The following is a 20315-nucleotide window of genomic DNA, read 5'->3' as shown; positions in this document are numbered from 1 at the left end:
GACTGCTGCAAATAATTTGTTGCTTTGAAGCACGTTATGTGCATCGCACTACTTTTTATATATTGGGGAATTGATGCCTGCTGCAACGCCTGTTGCACACACCTAAATTGGTGCCTAGTTACAGGCACTGTTTTCATACAGAAAGACAGCGGTACACATCGGAGATAAAACGCAGGTAGGTTGTATTCTGTTCGAAATCGGAAGTGGAACACAGCAGGTCATGTAGAGCAATAGAATGAGTGCTAAAGGAAGGGGAATGCAATTCAGGGTGAGAGAGTACAGTATTAGAATGTTGATGATATCAAGTTATCTGCAGGCATCGTGTGTGTTTCGTTGATGCAGGAAAGACAACAAGAGATCACTGAGAGGCATTTGTCTGGCTGTGCATATATATATATATATTTAGGCTGACGAGGATGACAACAATACGTCTCTTTCCTTTGCTACCTAAGGCACAACAACATGACCGGGAGATGGCTGTCGCCACTCAGGGCGGTGTGGATGCCCGGATGCGATGAGCTCTTTCTAGTCGGCAGCATGGAATACCCGCGGCGCATCGAGGTCTACGCGAGCAGTGGCACACTGCTGTACAAGTTCATGGGCGAAAACCTGGCTTCGGTCTGCTCACTCATTGATGTCCACCCCGAACGACTCATCATTGCCGGTGGCAACTCCAGTGGCAAGCTGCACATCCTCGTCGAGCCGTAGGTTGCGAAAGCATCGCAGCTTTCAACTTCAAGCCAGCACTGCAGTAGCCCAACAGTGCAGAAGAGGCTGTGTACTTGTCACCAGTGTAAAAATGTGCCGCAGCAGCTTTCAGAACACACAAATCGCGAAGAAACTCGGCTCTCATTGCAGTGTTGATTTGAGCATGGCATTGGTCACAGCGGTGGAAACAAAGCTAGTACAATGGACACGGTAAAGATCATGCGACGCAAGCAATAGTGTTGCGCCTTGTTTCTACTGTCCTGTATGCTGGTGTCCTCGTGCCTGTCCTTGTCACCTTTTGCATGCATCTTTTTAACTCTAAGCAGAGCAGTGAACTAAAGGACTTTTACCTTGAGCCAACCTCTCCGTCTTTCTTTGAATAAAGCGATCTTTATTTTCCTTGCGCCAGCTTTGGTTCCACTGCCGTGAACCTAATCCGACTCGGCATGCTTGCGGACTTAGGTCACACAGAAGTCCAGGATGCAGCTCTGTTTCTAGCAGCATGCATTGGCTGTTGCTAGGGAGTTTGTGGCTCTTGGTGGGTTTTCTGTTCTGGATACTTCTGCTGACAGCTGTATATATGAAGTTGCAGACAGAACACAGTTGTAACCTATTTTACGTCTTTTTATTTGAATGTTGTTGCATTCCCAGTGAAAGTCTGTTGGCCATTGCTTCTATATTATTTTGTAAAGGTGTGTCTCAGCCGGGAGACACGAGGCAAGACAAAGTGCGGTGAACATTCTTGCAGCTTGTGTTGCGTGATAGATGCTTTTATTGTATAAAAAGACCCTGCTCGTAGCTTCAAGAAAGTGGAGAAATGCGTTGCTAAAGGAAAAAGAAACGCGCTGTCTCTCTCTTTCATTATACATAGGGGAAAAAAAAGCTAGGCTTGGCAAAAAAAAAGTACATCTGGCACTCTTTATCACTAGTGCTATTATCACTTCCACTAAAGCAGCACCGAAACACGAAATATTTAATACATATGTATTTAAAGACTCAAGCCAAACCATAATGTCCCTAGAAAAAAAAGTTGACTAGGCTGTTTATCCACAGTGAAAAAGCACAGCTGATCAAACCATGCTAAAAGTCGTCATTTGTAGCACTATAACTGTGTGCCCACTGCAGCTTTAAGGACTATTGGCACGGCACAGTCGCAGGGCGCGGCAATGTCTAGCCGGTCATCTCTCTACTAGAACGTAGGTGTTCGTTCAGGCACGTCACCTTCCGAACTTAAAAACCTAAAAATTGCACTTGTGCTGTGGAAGGCCTTACGACATGATCTCATGTGTTGGCCTCCCTAGCTCTTGGCGAAAGCTTGATAATAAGAACCAGCGCCTGAAATGTTCGTCAGCAGGCTAAAAGAACTTTTCGTATCAGTGGCGTATGTCTACTTGTTCTTTTGAAGCATGAATTCTGTATTAACCACCATTTGGAACCTTAATAAAGCTTCTTAGTATGGGACTTGTGTGCAAAGCTGTCAAGTTGCTGGTGCTTGCCATTTTTCTCATCTGAACACATTGACTGGCGCATGTCACTGTGCTGTTCTGCTCGCCAACCACAGAACTCTGTGCACATCTATCGTGTAGAGGCAAGTGGCAAGCCTGCCAGGCCGCTCTGCAGTCTCTTGTTCAAAGATCACGGTGGTTAACACTCTCTGGAGACCATTAGGAAAGATGGCTTTCAAGAGGTTGCACCAAGTCCCCGAGAAAATTTCTGCTTTCCCTTGAAGTGCAGACCATTCTCGCCATTGGTGCACAGGGGCCTGAGCAACGTAAAGTCGGCCTGGTCATCACCATCGTCGAGGTTTGCCAACTGGTACAGAGAGCGGTCCGGCTCATTAGTCGGCGCATACTTTTCACCTCGCTTCGCCGCCGTCAGCCAGAGGGCACCGAAGTTGAGGCAACACAGCGTGACAACACTCACGTTGACGTACACTAGGACAGCCGGCTCGCGCTCGATGAGGCGACTGGCGAGGAATGGCAGTGCCATCTCCCCAAAAGCCGCGCCAAGCAGAACAACAGACGCAGCACGGTTCGTGACGCGCATGTGGCGCTCGAGCCAGGCCAGTGATGTTGGCAAGACAGAGGCCATTCCGACGCCCAAGACACCAACTCCTGTCCAGAGCAGAGACTCCATCCTGTCGGCACCTGCCACGAGCAAGACCGACGCGAGGAAGCAAATGCCAAGGTCGCCAAGGAGCATGTTCCGACACGACACTTTGATAGCGATGGGTATCGCGAGAAAACGCGCGGCTGCGAAACTGCCCCAGAAGACGTACGTCAGGGCGTAGCCATGGGGGTGGGCTGCATATATTTGGAGCAATTCACCCACTGCAGCTTCCATTCCCATGTAGAGAAAAAAGAAAAGTGAACTCAGCAAGACCAGGCTGTGCTTGCCCGAAGGCCCTGGTGTCTTGATGTCTTCCTCTTGGCGTGACCGCGAGTCGCGTGGACTCGTGCACAGGAATGCTAGAAACACCACCGACACTACAAAGAGGTATGCCCCAAGGATGGCGTAGACAAACTCCAGCTTTCCAATCCTGTTCTCTATGAACTTGTGAGTAATCCACGCAGTGAGCCCCGTTTCAGCTGTTGGCGATGGCTTTTCAAGCAGGGTCGATTTAGTAGTGAATGACGGTGGCTTTATATCTGAGCTGCTTTCGTTTGACATGTTTGTGGCAGCTACGACAGCTGGCAGTGTGGGCTCAGGTGAGGCTGTCACTGACTCAAGCGTTTGACCACCCAGGTTTGGTGGTTGCACAGGCTGTTGTGGTGTTTCTGTAGGCAAGTGCTTGATGCTCGTTTCGTTACCCTGTGTGGGTAGTTCATTTTTTGTTGGTACAGACGCAACAGTTGTTTCTGGAGGGTCAACACTTTCTTCCGTTGTCCTTATGCTAGTATATATTATACCCGTAGTTCTAGGAGCAACTGGGCCTTCGGTGGGCTGGTCAGGCGGTGCCTCTGTGGTTAGCACCTCTTGTGTGAGTGGAGCTGTGACAGGTTCCATCACATCAGGTTTGATGGTTGTGGAAACAGCGATACTCTTCGTCGTTGCTGCTTTGCTGGCATTTCCTTCACTGATCGTGGGATACCCTGTGCTTTTGCTGGAAGTTGCAGGCTGTAACGTAATAGCTACACTTGCTGGTACATTAGTGTCATTAGTATGCATTTGTAATGTGCCTTCTTTTACAGTTTTACTGGAATTGTTCACAATCTGTGGTGCTGATGTGATGTTTCCATCAGTACTCTCTGTCTTGTTACCCTCATCTGGTAGTATCGCTGGTGGAAATGTCCCTACTGCTGCTGGGGTTGATGGACTCTTAGAGGATGCAACGGAGCTACTGGTTATGTTCGATTTCACAGATGTCACATTGGTGTGCGCAGATGAGTTGGTTGAATTAGGAGCCGCTGCAGCTACAGTGCCTTTGGTTGTCTTTTGTGACTTGCGATCCCACTTGTCCTGGTTCTTTGGTCCTTCGGCATAGATTGGTTTGGTTGGCTTCTTAGCTATTGTTGAGCTTGGGGCCACAGTGGTAGTTGATGTCCGATCAGTACTGTTGTTATCTATTCTTGAAGTGTCATTAGAGTCAGCATTGCTTAAGTTCTGGAGTGCTTGCTGTGCTGTTTGGTCCATCGTGCTGATCTCATCTTGCAATGCGCTTTCATTATGCAATGTGCTCTCATTATGCAATGTGCTTTCATTCAGTGTGCTTTCATTCAGCACTGTGCTCTCACTATGCACCGTGGATGCATTAAGAAAGGAGGGCCATTGGGTTTTAGTATGTTCAAGCGGCTCAACTATGCTGCGCCGATGCCGCGAGAGGCCTTCTGTAGGTGGCGAGTCCATCCACTTCGGTGTAACGTGTGAATGATGTCGGTTGACCCCGATGCCGTGGTGTATTCCGATTGGGGGGATGTGAGCGTAGGTCTCCGGTCCCAGAGAAGTGTTGAAGCTATGCGCCGGTGCAATTCCACCAAGTGAGGCAGGTGAAAGGAATGGCTCGGCGATCAGTGGTGCGACAAGGGCTCCAAGGGCAAAGCAGAAGTGCAGTGCTTGCATCAGGGGAGCACTGTGACGGCCCCACAGGTCCAGGCACCAAACGTTACCACCTGCAATCGACATGTTCAAAGCACATCTGTAGCAATGCAACTTTCATTCTGGGCGATTAACTCGAAATGCCAGATAACAGCAATCCAGTACCCCCGTTATTTACACTCTTCTCAACCAGAAGTCATAGGGCATTAACGTTTTGTGCAGAATTTACTCTGTTTTTGAGACTTGAAAGTTGAACTTGTCAAGTTCCTGCATGCCTGCAACAGATTCACACTATTGGGGAACGCTGCTTTGCACAGAACAGAATAAGAAGTAGTGCAGCTTGGGTAATTTACTTGCTAGTCTATTTTGTGAGCACTATTACCATTAAAAGTATTTATGAGGGGCGGGCTCCACGAAAAAGCTAAATCTCAGCACAGTTTGTGCTTGTAGCCAGCAAAACAGCAGTATATTATGTTGGTCATATATATTAAAGCATGTTGCATGCTTGGGCTGCTTAAATATTCAGCTATCTTGTGGATCCCATTGCCTGCAAACTTTTGATGCCGATAGTTGATTTGCAGTGTTAGCTATGTCCATAGAATCAATTGGCTGTGTCTGCCAATCTGAGTAGGGATTTGGCAAACAGCAGGATACCTGCCTCATCCATATACCCTGCTTCCTAAACCCTGGCTCATGTAGTGTTCCTTGCATGCTGTCTCATCTTCTGTTCCAGTCAATGTCTGCTCATTTTTGAGTGATGCTTGTACAAAAAAGAAAAAAAAAATGTTAACATTGCAGAAAAAGGTATTTCTAAAATTTTATAGTGTGCAGACAAAAATACCTCTGTAAGGCACAGGCATTCTCATCACCATCAGCCACAATATCATATTGACTGCAAGAAAGCATATCCAACAACACAGCGATTTCCTTCTGTCTGAATATCCCCATCATTACTGTCTTCCAGATTGTTAATTGTTTTTAAACTCTCTGCGTACTGCCATAAGAGATACACAAGACATCATCGTGTTCACAGCCCATGCCCACATACACTGCTGGTACCATGATGCTGGCAACAGCATCGCACACAGCTGCTCGACCGCTGCTTTAAGACTCCCATAGAAATCACGGGTACTTCACTGATTTTTCTACAATTTGGGCAGCTGCCATTGAGAAAGCTTCATCTTTCGTTGTAGTTAACGAGAAATAATTGTGTGAAACCGAGGGGCTTGACTTATTGTTTGTGCTGTACGTGCACATATGAGCGGAAGTTTCCATTATCATCATCACTGCCACGCCGACCACTGTCACCAACAAGACAGCGAGGCACGAGCACATAATCTTTGGAACAACTGGGTTAACTTGTAGCCTTGTGAACGCTACCAGGTTCTTGGACTTCAATAATACGTCTTTTACCACATGGGCTATCCCATCCCTTGGTTGCATGTGGCCAAGGAAAGCATACAGGAAAATCAAACTCCCACCACCAGCAAGTTGCCTTTTCCACTTCTGTTTTCCTTATTATTTGTACATTTCAATAAAAGGAACAGATGACTACCCCTATACTTCCATTGGCTTCATTTTGTGATTCAAGTGAGCTGTGTGCTGGCCTCGCAATGCTTGAGGAGGAGTGTTTTACGTTTACAATGTAATTGTTTAATAATTTCCAACATATAATTTACGAAATGATTTTGTGGTTGTCATGATTTACTTCCACTGCATCAAAGTTTCAAGTGAACAGCCAGCATGCACAGCTCTAGTCACTACGGTGCCCCACCTGTGTCAAGAAACCCCATGGTGATTCCAGTGATCGCTGAACATGCCATCAGGGTTGCCAGCTGGACGCAGAAGGGCATCACTATGATGCCAACGGACGTAGCAAAGATGCTCAGAAAAAGCAGGAACTGTCGGTTGTACCAGTCGAAGAGAAAACCACCTGCACAGAAGGAAGTGAGCCGGGAATGCATTCTTCGCTTGTGTACTAATACGGACAGAAGGAGCTAAGCTGAAAGCATTGCAGTATGGGCCTTTCGCATAGTTCAATGTGTTACACAAATGGTCAGCTTGTGGGCCTTTTTGTTAGGTTTGGCTCATACAAACAACAAAAGAAATGATCGGTGATTTGTTCAGCTCAAAAAGCTCACTTAGATGTAAACAGCAGTTAGCATTAAAAACATTTAATTATGGGGGGTTTTAAGTGCCAAAATGACAATTCGATTATGAGGCATGCCGTAGTGCAAGACTCCAGAATAATTTGGACCGCCAGGGTTTCTTTAACGCACACCTAAATCGAAGTACACAGGTGTTTGCATTTCGCCCCCATTGAAATTGGGCCGCCGTGGCTGGGATTTGATCCCACGACCTCAGGCTTCGCAGCCCAACACCACAGCCACTAAGCAACCACTGCAGGTAGCAGTTAACTTTGCTTTGGTGCTTATGCTGGGAATATGAAATAGTCTCAAGAGTTAAAAGGGACAGAAGGATCGTCAAGTGGGCAAGTTGGTAAAGTGTCCCACAGAGAGAGAGAGAGAATGGGACAGGGACGCAAGTGCTGATGTCGTCCTCTCTTTTGTGTCCCTGTCCTGCTTGGGATGCTACTGCATTAAATGCATTATACCAGTCTAGCCTGGTAAACTAACCTTTCAAAGCTCAGCATTTATCTGGCTGAAATAGATTATTGTCAACAAAAAATCAAGACAAAACTTATTATTCAACTGTGTGCACTTCGCTACAGTGCCTGTAATGGTTATTGTGATGGCACCGATTTCATCGTTTTCCTTAGTTTATTGTTTGGGTTTGTCCCGCATATGAAGAGCTCACAAAATTGCCAGGTGATCCTCTTTATACAAAAGATTATATATCCCAGACTAAACATTGCGAACGTCTATGACGATGGGGGAAGCCAGTGTGTTAATTTTTAATGCGATGTTGCCAGCTGTATTTCGCTTTCGCTTCCTTTCTGATGCAAGTCTCCGCTTAGGGTAAGAGAGCTAGCTATATGCAGTGGACGAACTGCGAGCATGGGCTCAAATCATGGATGCACTCCTTTGTGGTAGTGTATTACATGCGAGCACAGCCCATGCACATGTGAAAGCAACAACAGTACAATGGTCGAAGCCTAGCTCAGCTGCCGTGCATGGACAGGTGAATAGCAACTGAAACAGATGTAGAACTACTAAAGTCACAACCATTTGAAATCTTGGGCACATTTCTCATATGAAACTTCATGCCCCGGTTCCATGAAACATCAGCCATGAGATATTGTTGGGAAAAGAATTACCTATTAGGCAGCCAAATATGTAGCCACCATAGCGTGCTGTGTAGAAGTGTTGTATGTCAGCTTCAGCATTGGTTCTCTTTTGAAGGTCTTGGATCGTTGCAGTTGGGATGGCAAAGCAAAGGCCCTGCAAATATGAGCAAGCATGATTCAATCACAACCATCTACATTGTTGATTGGTTAAAGCTCCGGGACACTGCTGTGTCAGCAGGCCATGCAAGAGCCAGGGTTGTTAGGGTTGGCTCCTTTGAGCCAAATTGGCTACTTTTGAAGGCTTGTGCCAGGAAAATATTCAGGTTTACTACTTGGCTACTTTTAAAGTCAACATTTTTCTAAAAACTACAGATAAACCAGGCAAAATATAACAAATAAATTGTACAATGAATGTCCTCACCATGTGTATTTGGAAAGGACGTAACTTTCACCTTGCAACTGACAAAATTTATTCAACAGAAGCACCTTCTAGCCCATTCCATGGGACATCTCATTTTATAGTTGAGTGCTCACGTAACTATAAGTTGGAAAGAGGAGTTTTATTACAGTTACGTGATGAAATTGAGTAAAGACATGTGAGAACATATAGATATATGGCTATAACAACCACTAGAAAATCACCAAAGTGATAAATCGTGACTAGTATACGATATTCCCTTGCAAAGGTGAGATATGGCACATGGATACATTGATGAATGACTATAGAGAGAGAATTGATCACAGTACATATTTGCTGGTACTGGAGTGCAATGACAATTACTTCTGCTTACTTAAATAATTTATACAGGGATAACAATTACCAAATACGAATACAGAGCCACCAGATATAACTTGATCCCCAAAGTCACGTTTTAATTAAGTCAAAGGGCACTAAACAACAGTTCCAAAACGGGCAGTTCATAAATGGCTACAGCAAGTTATCTTAATTGGTTATGGCAGCAACCTGGCGACCTTTTTGGCTACTCTTGTAGCACGTGCAATGAACTGGCTACTTTTCACGATTTCCTGACTACCATTTGCTTTTTAGACCTGGCAAGAGCATTAGCATAGAGAGAATTCGGACAGGCTTGTGATTCAAGCTCAATTAATTTGCAATTCTCATTAAACCAAACAAGTCTTGAAATGGTGGCTGTCCACACAATGTTTTCAGTGGCAAAATAGGGTTCGTTATGTGGTAAAAAGCAGTAGGAAAGAACATCTATATATGACTAGGTAATCAAAACATGGCTCGCACAGACATGGGTCAGTACTGATTGACAGGTGTGACTTCAGTGTACTTGTTGGCTTTATTTTTCAGCATTTTACTTTATGTAAGGCTTCATAGAAACAGTAATAATTTGGCTCACACGTCTATTTCTTGATGAACTAAATCGTGGTTTCGATATCTCTAAATATGTCAGGTCAGTTTGGTACGGATGCCGTAACTCAAACGATTCTGTGCAGCTTGTCCAAACGTCTGCAGGTGGGGCAGATCTCATTTACAATACCTGCCCGCGCTTCCCCTCTCTTCCCAATGAGAGCACATGTGTTCTTGTTTTTTTGAACAGCGACTTGCAAGGGCACGAGATAAGGTTTGCAGAGAGCCCCCGGTGTCTCTCTCTTATCTTTCTTTGTGGTTTATGGCAATACCTCTGCGCGACATTGATTCAATCCACTGCAGTCCAGGGCAACGCGCCGTAAATTTCCGACAACACTTAAACTACCCTATCACAATACGCAACAGAAACGGTGCAGTAGCAGATGAGAACCAGCTAATACAATGAACTAGCCAGCTTCTTTTTTTACTGCCGCGTGAACGGTGTCATGCGATCGCACGGCGGGGTAATTAAAAATTCGTGCTCTCGTTTCGCCACACGTTCGCCGTTGCCACGGCGTCTGACGCGAGGGCGCCGTAACTAGCTGCAACAGTTGCCGTGCAAGCGCACTCCCGATTGCGTAAACGCACTGCGCCCGCCGACTCACCAGGCCAAAGAACGATAGGCACAGATTGACAGTCCGCGCAACCGTGAGGCGGCCCCCCGAGTTCGCGGCGTGGTTTCTGGACACTACGCCGTGGCGAGACGATAGCTTGTTCGTGAGCAGTCCCGTCTGATCAAAGACAAGCTCTTCCTCGTCGTCGCTGCGCTGGAAGGAGTCCCTCGTCGAGGCCATCATTCTTGCGGTCGTGCGAAGTTTTTATCTCGCCGTGCGGCGGTCCCCGCGAGTAGACGTTAACGCCTTTCTCACATCGTTACACTACTGCCGGCACGGGCGAGGCACTCAATCAGCGACTTGTGTTTACGCGCCGCAGGCTCATTTGTGGCGCAGTAAACGCGGCTGATTGACGGCGAGCATCCTCGTAAAGGAAGCGGCACCGAACGACGCCAAGGGCGAAACTGGCTCCGCGCACGCACACACTACTGTGATCGGGGTCGTCGGACGAGTCGCTGCTGGAGGAATTCCACACCAGTCGGAGACGCGGAAGACAGCACAAAACCCTCCTCCTGCGACGCGTAATCGATGAAGCACTGGTAGTGGTTGACTTGTGTCGCTACAACACCGTTACCCGCAGATAACGCGCAGAAATCCGCAGTGAGCTGCCAAATCTTTGGTCTCTCTCTCTTTCTTTCTCTCTCCCTATCCCGTTACGCAATGTTGCCCGACTCCTCACCGCTTGCTCCCAGATTGAGCGGCCAGTAACGGCGAAAAAAAAGAAAAGAGACGTACGGAGAGTTGACATTTGTCGCGCTATTCTTTGTCGGCTGCTCTCTTACCTTAGCGTTACCCCTGAAACCGTGCTCAAGCCACCTGCGGACCGCTTCTTGTAATGCGAAGACCTGCTAGGTATTAAATGGAGGACGGATGCTAGCAGCTGCGACAGTGCGTGTGTGCGTTCAATCGTTGTGGTTTCCGCGCTTGTTAGGCGAATAGTCGGGGATCGGAAACACCTTGCCCTATGATTCGCGGAAGCCTTTCTAGCTAATAATAATAAAAAAAGGGGATGTCGGTCGGCCGCTTGCGAGAAAACGCAGCTTGTGACACCACTGACACAGCGCACGCGTACGACGTGTTCATGCAATTTTTGCATAATATTTCCCCTTGCAGTTCCGTGCAACGGAAGTTCCATGACGGAAGAACCACATCGATTGGGAGGCGCGCATCCATGTGACGAGCCTTAATCAGGATCTTAATCACAGCCTTAATCAGAGTGCATGATGTTGATTCGCACAGACGTGGCATCAAACGTACGCTCCACAATAACGACATACGCGTCTTCATGCCTAATTACAAGCAGACGACGGGACAATGAAGTGGGGGTGTACACATTATCATTTTTGTTCGCTTTCCGAGTCCTTCGCTTATATTAAAGCACGAATAAGCAGGCACGACCGCGAACAATTGGGCCTTCGACGAGGCCGCGCCGCGCACGGATTTATAATGCGTGAGGTCACGATCAGGGCTGATGCCTGTACCGCCATAGGAGATTATATTTAGACTGGACTTTGTCTCTGCGGGTTGCAAAGCGCGTTCTCCTCCTGGCTTGCATTTGACGGAGCGTTGCTGTAAGTAACAACTGATCCTTAATTATGACATTTTTTTTTTTACTTGTAGGCATATGCGTTCTAAGAACAATTTGCGTGCTTTCGGGCCATACCTTGTCCTCCACCACCTTTCTTGCTTGTATTTCCGGCCTCTGCAACCTTGCACAAAAGTACAAGATAATCCTCAAAAGGTGCAAACATTTTGTAGCATTTACATATCATTATGTGTTGCAGAAAACTGAATGCACTTGCCAGCTATTCTTTTTCTTTTTTTACTCATAGTCTGCTGTCATACGTGCGAAGCTATGGGCTTGATAATGTGAAATGGTATATTCCATCTCGACATATGTCCTGCTCATATAATGTATTCCTTCCGCTGTTTGTGTCGCAGTTAAGCAGCTGCACACTTGAAGCTTTCTTTTGTGCGTGTGTTTTAAATTTTGCCAATGCAACAGCGAAAAAAAAAAGCGGTAAAAAAAGGAAAAAGGTAAGCGTCGCCGCCTGTTGTTTCGCAGTGTTTCTTTTACGTGCTGTTGTGCTTCACAAGTCGTCCGAACACCCCACATGTTCATCTTTGTCACGGATATAATCGTCATGTGATAATCGACACCTTACCGTTCATAATTGCAAAGCAATAATAATAATAATAATAATAATAATAATAATAATAATAATAATAATAATAATAATAATAATAATAACGAATATGAGACGTTATGAACAACGCACGGAATAAAATTTAGTGGCGATTTAGCTGCAAATGCGAGAGAAATGCTTTACGCCTAACTTCTTTTAGGTCTCGGGTTCACGATTTTAAGAGCGTTCACCACATTGCAAAGTGTTAGCTTACTCGACAAACGTCGTGCCTCTTCGAGGATCGAAGTGCAACTGACGGTGATATATATATATATATATATATATATATATATATATATATATATATATATATATATATATATATATATATATATATATATATATATATATGCCGGTTGTCTAACTTGAGCCAAGCTTTTAAAAATGCAAATTCCACGTAGGTGGACATAACCAAGTTGTTGGCCGTCGCTCGGAGATACTCAGACTATATTTTTCGCATTCCGCCTAATTGCACCATTAGTCTTGATTAATCCGCTGCTCAAATGTTATAATTTGATGAGATGTGCCAATGCGAAAATTGTAGAGTAACATGAAAAGCTTCCGATCGCGAGATATATTGCTCAATACGTGGTAAATGAGAGCGTTTTTCCAAGTATGACAGGAGCCCGCGGATATGTGGCGCGAGCGGCCATCGCGCGGCTTTCGTGTATTCGCGGGCTTCTTTCGTGCTTGGAAAAACATTTTTATGTTGTACACATTGAGCAACAGAAAGCTGGACCGGGATTTTTTTTCATGTTGCTCTACAGTTTTCTCATTGACACCTTTAATTTAATTATTATATCTGAGAGGTTGATCAATTAATTAAGACTAGTTGTGTAATATAGGGGGAATGCAAAAAGTAATACGAGTATCCCCAAGCGACAGCAAACAAAGATTACCTTGGTTCTGTCTAACTATACGTGGCATTTGCATATTTTTAAAGTTGGGCTCAAGTGGGCCAACCGGTATACTTTTATTACGTATACGTGACCGGTTTCCCACGCTTCACACGCATACACTATTTTCTGCATTGACACTCCTAACGCTAACGCATTAAAAGTTTGAAGGCGATTCAACGCATAGTTGACGGCAATGAAAGCAATGCCTCCATAGTGATTCGGGGGTGAAAATGGCGGTGGAGTCACTCCATCAAACTGCTTAAATTCGTTGACTGCACTATAGTCAGCATCGCGACCCACATTTTTCAGACTGCACATATATGCCAACGGGAACGGCCCACATTTCGACTGCACTACGTTCCGGATCCGACCACATCTTTAGATTGCACAATCTTCAGGGTAGGCTCGCGAGAAAGGCTAGGTATACCCGACACAGAAAAGTGCCGGAAATCGCTAGATAAGAAGGACATTGTCTTCAAAATGGCGCAATGCTCCTTGTGATATGTAGTGCCGATGGAAGAGCGTCAAAATTACGTTCGGGGCGTGCTCTGCAGGCGTCACTGCCTCCATACGATATGGTACACACGAATTTGGAATCGCGGGTGAAGAAGCGTAATTGAGTGGTTTGCACCCTGAAAAAAGCAATACGTGTAATGACAGTGCAAGTGACTTTTTTCTTTTCGTGCCGGTTGTAAACTGACTAAAACCACGTGTTCTTGTTTGCATTTGCTCTCTTCGTCACTTGTTGAGCTCGATCGAGCCGGATGCAGAAGCGCTTGTACTTTGATTTTGGTGCAGGTAGCCCAGTGGTGGCCATAATTAATCCGGAATCTGTCATTATATACTGCGTCTATATCAGTCGATCATTTTTTTTACTGCTCTGTGTCCGATGCTCTATTTCAGGAATGCTATGGAACGGAAAGGTTAGCCACCGTTGCCAGGCGTAAAGTCACGACGAAACTAAGTGCGCAAACGAATGGTGGCGATACGTGTTTGGGGACAAGTTAAGCCTAAACCAGTGTAATCTTTTTAGGGGACGTTTTTCTGTCACAACGATAATCGACGCGTGTCTTGCTTGCGTTTCTTTTCTTGAAAACGCTGCGCTCCCTGTCGAAAATGCTGTGTCACGCTGATAACGCGCAAGCCGTTCGTGGCTTGAAAGTGGCGGACTCGCAGCGTTAAAGGAAAGAAACGCGGGCAAGACGGTTAGATGACGGTTATCGTTGTGGAACAAGATACTACTGAAATAGATGTAGCGTTTAAAAAAAATAAATTATGGGGTTTTACGTGCCGAAACCACTTCCTGATTATGAGGCACGCCGTAGTGGAGGACTCCGGAAATTTTGACCACCTGGGGTTCTTTAACGTGCACCTAAATCTAAGTACACGGGTGTTTTCGCATTTCGCCCCCATCGTAATGCGGCCGCCGTGGCCGGGATTCGATCCCGCGACCTCGTGCTCAGCAGCCCAGCACCATAGCCACTGAGCAAGATGTAGCGTTTAGGCCAGAAATCCACTCGACAAAGTGATAAGTGCGTCCGGTTTTAGGAATAGAGGAAAAATATTTTATTTGGATTATTTACACTGTTCCCAGAAATTGAAGCTCACTCCATGTATGGAGCATATTAAACGACTCAGTTATCAGGACACGTCAACCCCACACTGGATCAAAGGTCTCCGCTTTTAAAACCGTCGTCTTCCCTAGGAGACTAGACTAGGGAATCTGATGATTGCATCTCGGCCAATCACAATCGTCGAGTCGGTCTCGAAATCCCTCCCACGAGGTCGCATCGTTCCACCAGCACAGGCCCCGCTCCCGCATACGTGGCAACCACATCGCAATCTGGGAAACTCAAGCCGACGCTATTATAACGGTATAGTCCTCGATGTTGGCCCCTTTCATCAATTAGTTCAGCCTTACAGGGTCAGCTTCAGATAGAGGGGTCATCGTGGTAATTACCGCTTCCACGGAGGACGGCGGTTCTTGTCACCTCGAAGTGAGCTCCTTTGCTTGCGCGTCACAGTATATATGCATCGGACTACAGTGCACTAGAATTTTCTAGTACATTGTAGTCGGGCCCCGGCGTCGTCTGGGCGCACGCTGATAAAAGTACTGCCTCGCAGGAAACGTCGAAGGAATGCTCATCGCCGTGGCATGGATCAAATCACACTCTTATACTCGCGGACAACTTTCTGTGGCAATGAAGGGAAAGCTACGGAGGCAAAGCGCGCACAAGTGAGAGCGCTTCTAAATAGAGTCCCGTGTTTTCAACCACGTCAGTTTTAAACGGCAAGAGAAAACAAATACCATATCAGCAACAGTTAAATAAGATAAAACACACCACTGAATGTAAAAGTTTGCTTTTAACGCGACAGCGTTAAGGAGCTGGTGTCGTCGGTGTCGACGGCGTTGGCCGTGAGCGATAAATCCCAGCAGGCACTTCATGATTAAAAAACAACTTGCAAGATGGGCTGGGTGAGAATCAGTGGCGTAGCAACAGGGGGGGCCGTGGGCCCCGGGTGCAAGGGGCCATTGAGGGGGGGGGGCGTCATATACGTCTGAAGGCACCCCTCTTTCCGCTGGCTACACCCGGAGAGGGGGGTGACAGAAGACCTATGGGCCCCGGGTGCCAAACGACCTAGCTACGCCACTGGTGGGAATCGAACCAGGGTCTCCGGAGTGTGAGACGGAGGCGCTACCACTCAGCCACGAGTTCGATTTTTGCGGCTTTTCCCTTCCGCGTCAGGTCAAACGCGACACCGTCGCACGTGAAGCTGCGTCGATTCAGCGTCTGTTCCGAGCACCCAAAAGCACTGTCGAACGCTGGCGGACTACTTGGCACCGCAACACATACGTGCAACAGCCACGCGCCGGTAGCTTTCCCTTCATTGCCACGTACGGAAAGCTGTCCGCGAGTGTAGAGGTGTCTTAAAGAGCGCATATATTCGCATTTCCATTGCAGTGCACCTTGCAATATCTGACACGAGCTTTTATTACGATCGCAATTATGTGCGCACTCCAGACGCATTTTGCTGTCGGCGTCGCCGTGAGCCTCCATATAAACTCCAAGGGCGATAAAGTCGCCGCGCGCCGTATGTTTATGAGCGAGTGAAGTTTGCGAGGGTGAGCCGGTGTTTGCGGCTCGAGCTCGCGAGGGAGAAAAGCGGGAAGGAAGCGCGCTGTCTTCTATCGCGCACAAGCCTCCGGGAGGAGGAGGGTGAGGGCGTTCTACTACTGGCGGTCGCGCGCGCTCACTCGGGCGCGCATTTCCAACTGCTGGTAGGTACAGCGGGGCGTGGCACTTGCGGAGACGACGGACGTTTGCGCGCATGCGCGAGTATAAAAGCGGGTGCGAGAGAGGGAATGTGGGCAGTTTTGCTCCTTGAAAATAAGACTCTGCCTAGGTACTACGGAGGAGTTTCTTGGCGCGCGCTGTATGCGCTTGTCCCTAGGCGTGCCGGCAGAAGTCGCGGGGCGCGGTAGTGCTGAACTTACCACCGCAAGTTGGCGGCTTGAGGCAATTATATTTATTCGATCATGTTTTTACTAATGAAAACAACGTGTCGTTATATCGCATTATTGGTGGCACCTCCAGGACACCAAAGCGGCAACAGGGACATCAAAGCTAGAAGCCGCGCGTGTCGATGCGAGGCGCAGCACGAAGGCCAATTCGCTCGCTGCTGCTGCCGCGCTTCTTCACTCCAGCGTCTTGACAGCGAGATTCCGCGGTCATCGAGTGAGATCTGTTTTCTTTGCTTGTGCGCGCACGACACCATGCTTTTTAACTTGGTAAGTATGTCTATGTTTACCCGTTTATACGGCCGATAAAGCTACTGTCCTTAGTTCGTATAGGTGTCTACTAATGTGCTATCGCAATTGATGCTTCGTCTTTTGGGCGAAACTGCGACTTTTCTGTACTGTTGCAAGCAGGTGGTGATAAATGTATGCGGAAAGTGTAGTGCCTCTCTCGTAGGGCTCTCAAAGAGCTTATCGCACGCTCGCAACAGGTCTGCAGGGAGGCGGCGCCGATTCCGGGGCAGCTCTCCTGCAAGCTGGGTTTGCGAAATAGCAGCTATGTAGAATAAAGCGCTTGCATTAAACCATACATTATCTTAACTGTTCAGACATACCGTAATTTCACCGCAGTTTCGGCTAGTCCATCGGTACAACGGTGGTATAACCGTTGATCGAGACCGACGCTTGTTCGAAGCCGCAACTCTTGACCAGATCTAGATTGCAGGCGAAATGTAAGTTCATAACATTGGGAAAAAAAGGTGCTGTGCTGTCACCTGCCGTCGAATGCGGAAAGCACGCCGGCTTCTGTTTTCGTTTTTCTCTGTGCACGGGGTGCACGGTTACTTGTAGCCACTGTAGCACGGTGTTAGCGACCTCGTTGTGTTATGCGTGGCTGCTGTTGACCAAGTTGGCAAAACGCAGGTCACCGGTGCGGCGACATCATTGGCGTGAGGTGCGTGCAATTTTATTCACACCGGAAGGCCTCTGGCAAGTGATAGGTTTTGTATCTTTTAAATGTTTCCGTGCTAGCGCAAGTCGGCGCGTTTCATGCGGCACAGGTGCTTTGCAATCGTTAAGTCCAGTAGAGATGGATAAAAAAAGAGCCAAGCAGGCATTAGTTGTGCTATGCAACGTTTGCGGAGAACACTTTTTCTGAATATGTTGCGTTTTGTAAATTTCGAGGGCTTGCCTGCTTGCATTTCACGTCCGGGGTCATTGCGTTTCAGTGCGACGGATAATTGTGTATTTTTCTGCTTCTTGCTGGTGGCCTAGAGTATCGCAGTAGAATATGGTGACATTTGTCGCAATAAAACGTCGTAAGAAGGCCCTGTGTAATTCTGCAGCTTCTAACCACAAAGCTGAAAAAAGTATTCTGCTTTTCCTGCATAATACATACCAGGGGGGCTCTTCGGATTTATTTTAGTTACTTTCGCTTTTCTGGCAACTGCCGTTTCAAGACGAAAAGAAACATAGCGGAGGGGGTGCAGAGAGAGAGGGAGAAAGAGCAGCGTTTCATTTGCTCACCACTTGTACTGCCTATTATGACACGCATTGAATGACGCTGTCCAGCGTTCAGGTGATTGATTTCGAGACTCGCAGGTGGGGTTCTCGTGCTTGTATAGTACAGTGACCGTTATGTCCCTTTTTGCGTATAAAGTGGTCTTGAGAAAAGGCCATTTCAGCCTTTTATTCATACGTGGCCGATGTGTACTTACTTGGAGGGAACAAAAACGAAAACATTGAGCAGGGCGGGCTCGGTGTTTGAATGCTGCTCTATATGCACTTCCCATATAATTTCTGCCAGTAACACATTTGATAAGTGTTTTGCTTGTGTGGATGTTTATATGTGCACAAGCGGTAGTACGACAGTTGGTAACTATTGCAGGTCATGCTAAACAGACATATCAGGCTATTTGTGGCACGTAATTAAGTCTGAGAAAGATGTGGGCTGGCGAAACTGTTGCCTCTGAAATAGAAAAAAAAGGGTGTGGAACCCTACGTGTCTTGTGGCTCATTAATTTAGTTTGTAAAGATTATGCATATGTGGCACATGTTTGAATGTATGGGAAGCAAGGTTTTAGTGAAGCAGTTAATTATATGCTAGACAAATAATGGCGCATGACAGGCTGACATGCATGATAAGCTTGGTTATGCATGTCTGCACTGTGTTCTGCTGGACATTGCCGATAGAAAAGTCTTTTTGTATGAAGTCAAGTGGACAGGATCGTCACTGTGCACTGCGAAAAATGTATGAGGGGGCATAGCTCACACTTGCAGCCTTTTCATGCTTCAGGAGATCATTGTAATATAGCCCGAACTGAATTCATGCCTTTAACTATGACATATTCCTTAGACCATGGACCAGTGCTGCCTGTGCAAACCACACATACTGTGGAGGCACTTTTTAGTTTTTTGGGAAGCGCTGGTCTCACCAATATACATTAATCCTGTATGACGTGCGTTTTGTGTATGTCATTTGTGTGTTTAATGTATTGTGCATACCATTTCATTGATTATTGTATTCTCCTTGAGTGCTATACTAAAATGTATACACATACGTATGCAGATTTAATTAAAAAGCCTCTCTCCTTTCAATTAACCCTGTCACCATATGAGTCGGAAGCAGCTGAACTGTTTTTATGCAGGTTGAGAACACCCACCAGTTTCCTCAAGTACAGCCACCATGGGCGTCGGTGATGCTGAAGACAGCAGAGATGGTGCCAGGAGGGGTAGCCATGTGTCAAGGCAGCATGCCATTGTGTACCAGCCTACAGATGCTCCGGCATGCCCGCAGTGCCGCATGCTGGATGTGCCGTTCTTCGACACCGATTGCCCTAACTGTCTCAACATCCTGCACAGCGAGGACACCACTGTGCCAGAGATCTTTGCCATCCTTCGCCAGTGGGTGCCGCGCACCCAGAAGGACATCAAGACACTCTGTACGGAGGTAAGCAACTACAGCACTCCTGCTTTGGGGCCTTGTTCTGAGGCAATTCATTTTAGCAGTGATGTAACTTGCACAGTTCAAGTTTAACCATGGCATCTCCTTCAACATGGCCCTTCTAATGGGTTCTGTGCATAAGTGTTGTGAACCCCAGTGTTTGCCAATGGTGGCATATACCGCCTTGGCCAAAAAAGTGCAATGCAAGCGACTGCAGCCAGAGTAAGATTTAAGTTGTGTGGTGGTGTTGGGATTGATGAGCATGGTCTGCTTTGGCACCGCAAAAAATATATACTTTAAGTAGGGTAGTGTTGCCAGAGGACCATATCACAACCGCTGGAGTGGGCAGACACATTTTGTTCTGTCGGTACATGGCATTTTGACATGAAGCATTGACGACTGTTTGTGTGTTTGTAATTAGCTGAATGTTGTCATCATAATTAACGTATGTCAACTGAGAAGTGTGATTGCCATTGCCAGATGCAATTAAGCTGCAACCACTTACAAGATGTTTGCGGAGATTTAACAATATTTCTTTGTGTTGCCAGAAATGTAACATGGTGTTCTTGCCAAAGTAATTTGTTTTAATGTTGTTAGGCTGCAAATGGAATCAATTAAGGCGATGTCATAAACTTTCATGCACTTGAACAGCATCAAAATGACATACTATATCATTTTTTCCACAGATGTAGTTGCAATATGTTACTGCTCAGGACTGTGCTTTACCACCTCCCAGCATAATTTGCTCACCAACTAATCTGCTGATACTTATAAGGGCATGGGGGGCACC

The 20315-nt window shown here is 46.6% G+C and overlaps 3 protein-coding genes across 9 annotated transcripts in view; 2 read left to right on the top strand and 1 right to left on the bottom strand.

Annotated features, from left to right (window-relative positions):
* LOC139049710 (WD repeat-containing protein 76-like) overlaps positions 1-2169 on the top strand; it is a 32677-nt gene extending 30508 nt beyond the window's left edge. For all 3 annotated transcript variants that reach the window (XM_070525450.1, XM_070525451.1, XM_070525449.1), the window contains exon 14: positions 453-2169. In XM_070525450.1, coding sequence (XP_070381551.1) covers positions 453-708 — 256 coding nt within the window. In that variant the 3' untranslated portion in view covers positions 709-2169. The remainder of the gene's footprint in view (positions 1-452) is intronic.
* On the bottom strand, positions 1446-10639 carry LOC139049708 (uncharacterized). The gene is made up of 4 exons (XM_070525445.1): positions 9974-10639; positions 8021-8144; positions 6518-6676; positions 1446-4817 (listed from the first exon to the last, which is right to left on the bottom strand). The coding sequence occupies exons 1-4, from the start codon at positions 10163-10165 to the stop codon at positions 2389-2391; spliced, it is 2904 nt and encodes a 967-aa protein (XP_070381546.1). The 5' UTR covers positions 10166-10639; the 3' UTR covers positions 1446-2388.
* Positions 10640-17380: 6741 nt separating this feature from the next.
* LOC139049705 (CAP-Gly domain-containing linker protein 4-like) overlaps positions 17381-20315 on the top strand; it is a 29372-nt gene continuing 26437 nt past the window's right edge. For 3 of the 5 annotated variants that reach the window (XM_070525443.1, XM_070525442.1, XM_070525439.1), the window contains exons 1-2: positions 17423-17531; positions 19230-19531. In XM_070525443.1, coding sequence (XP_070381544.1) covers positions 19268-19531 — 264 coding nt within the window. In that variant the 5' untranslated portion in view covers positions 17423-17531; positions 19230-19267. Of the gene's footprint in view, positions 17572-19229; positions 19532-20315 lie in introns of all 5 variants that reach the window. The other 2 variants (XM_070525440.1, XM_070525441.1) reach the window with 2 other exon arrangements.

The sequence above is a fragment of the Dermacentor albipictus genome, chromosome 9, assembly GCF_038994185.2.
Source record: "Dermacentor albipictus isolate Rhodes 1998 colony chromosome 9, USDA_Dalb.pri_finalv2, whole genome shotgun sequence".
Classification (NCBI taxonomy): Eukaryota; Metazoa; Arthropoda; class Arachnida; order Ixodida; family Ixodidae; genus Dermacentor; species Dermacentor albipictus.
The sequence above is the reverse complement of the archived record's forward strand: the minus strand, read 5'-3'. Positions and strand labels throughout refer to the sequence as shown.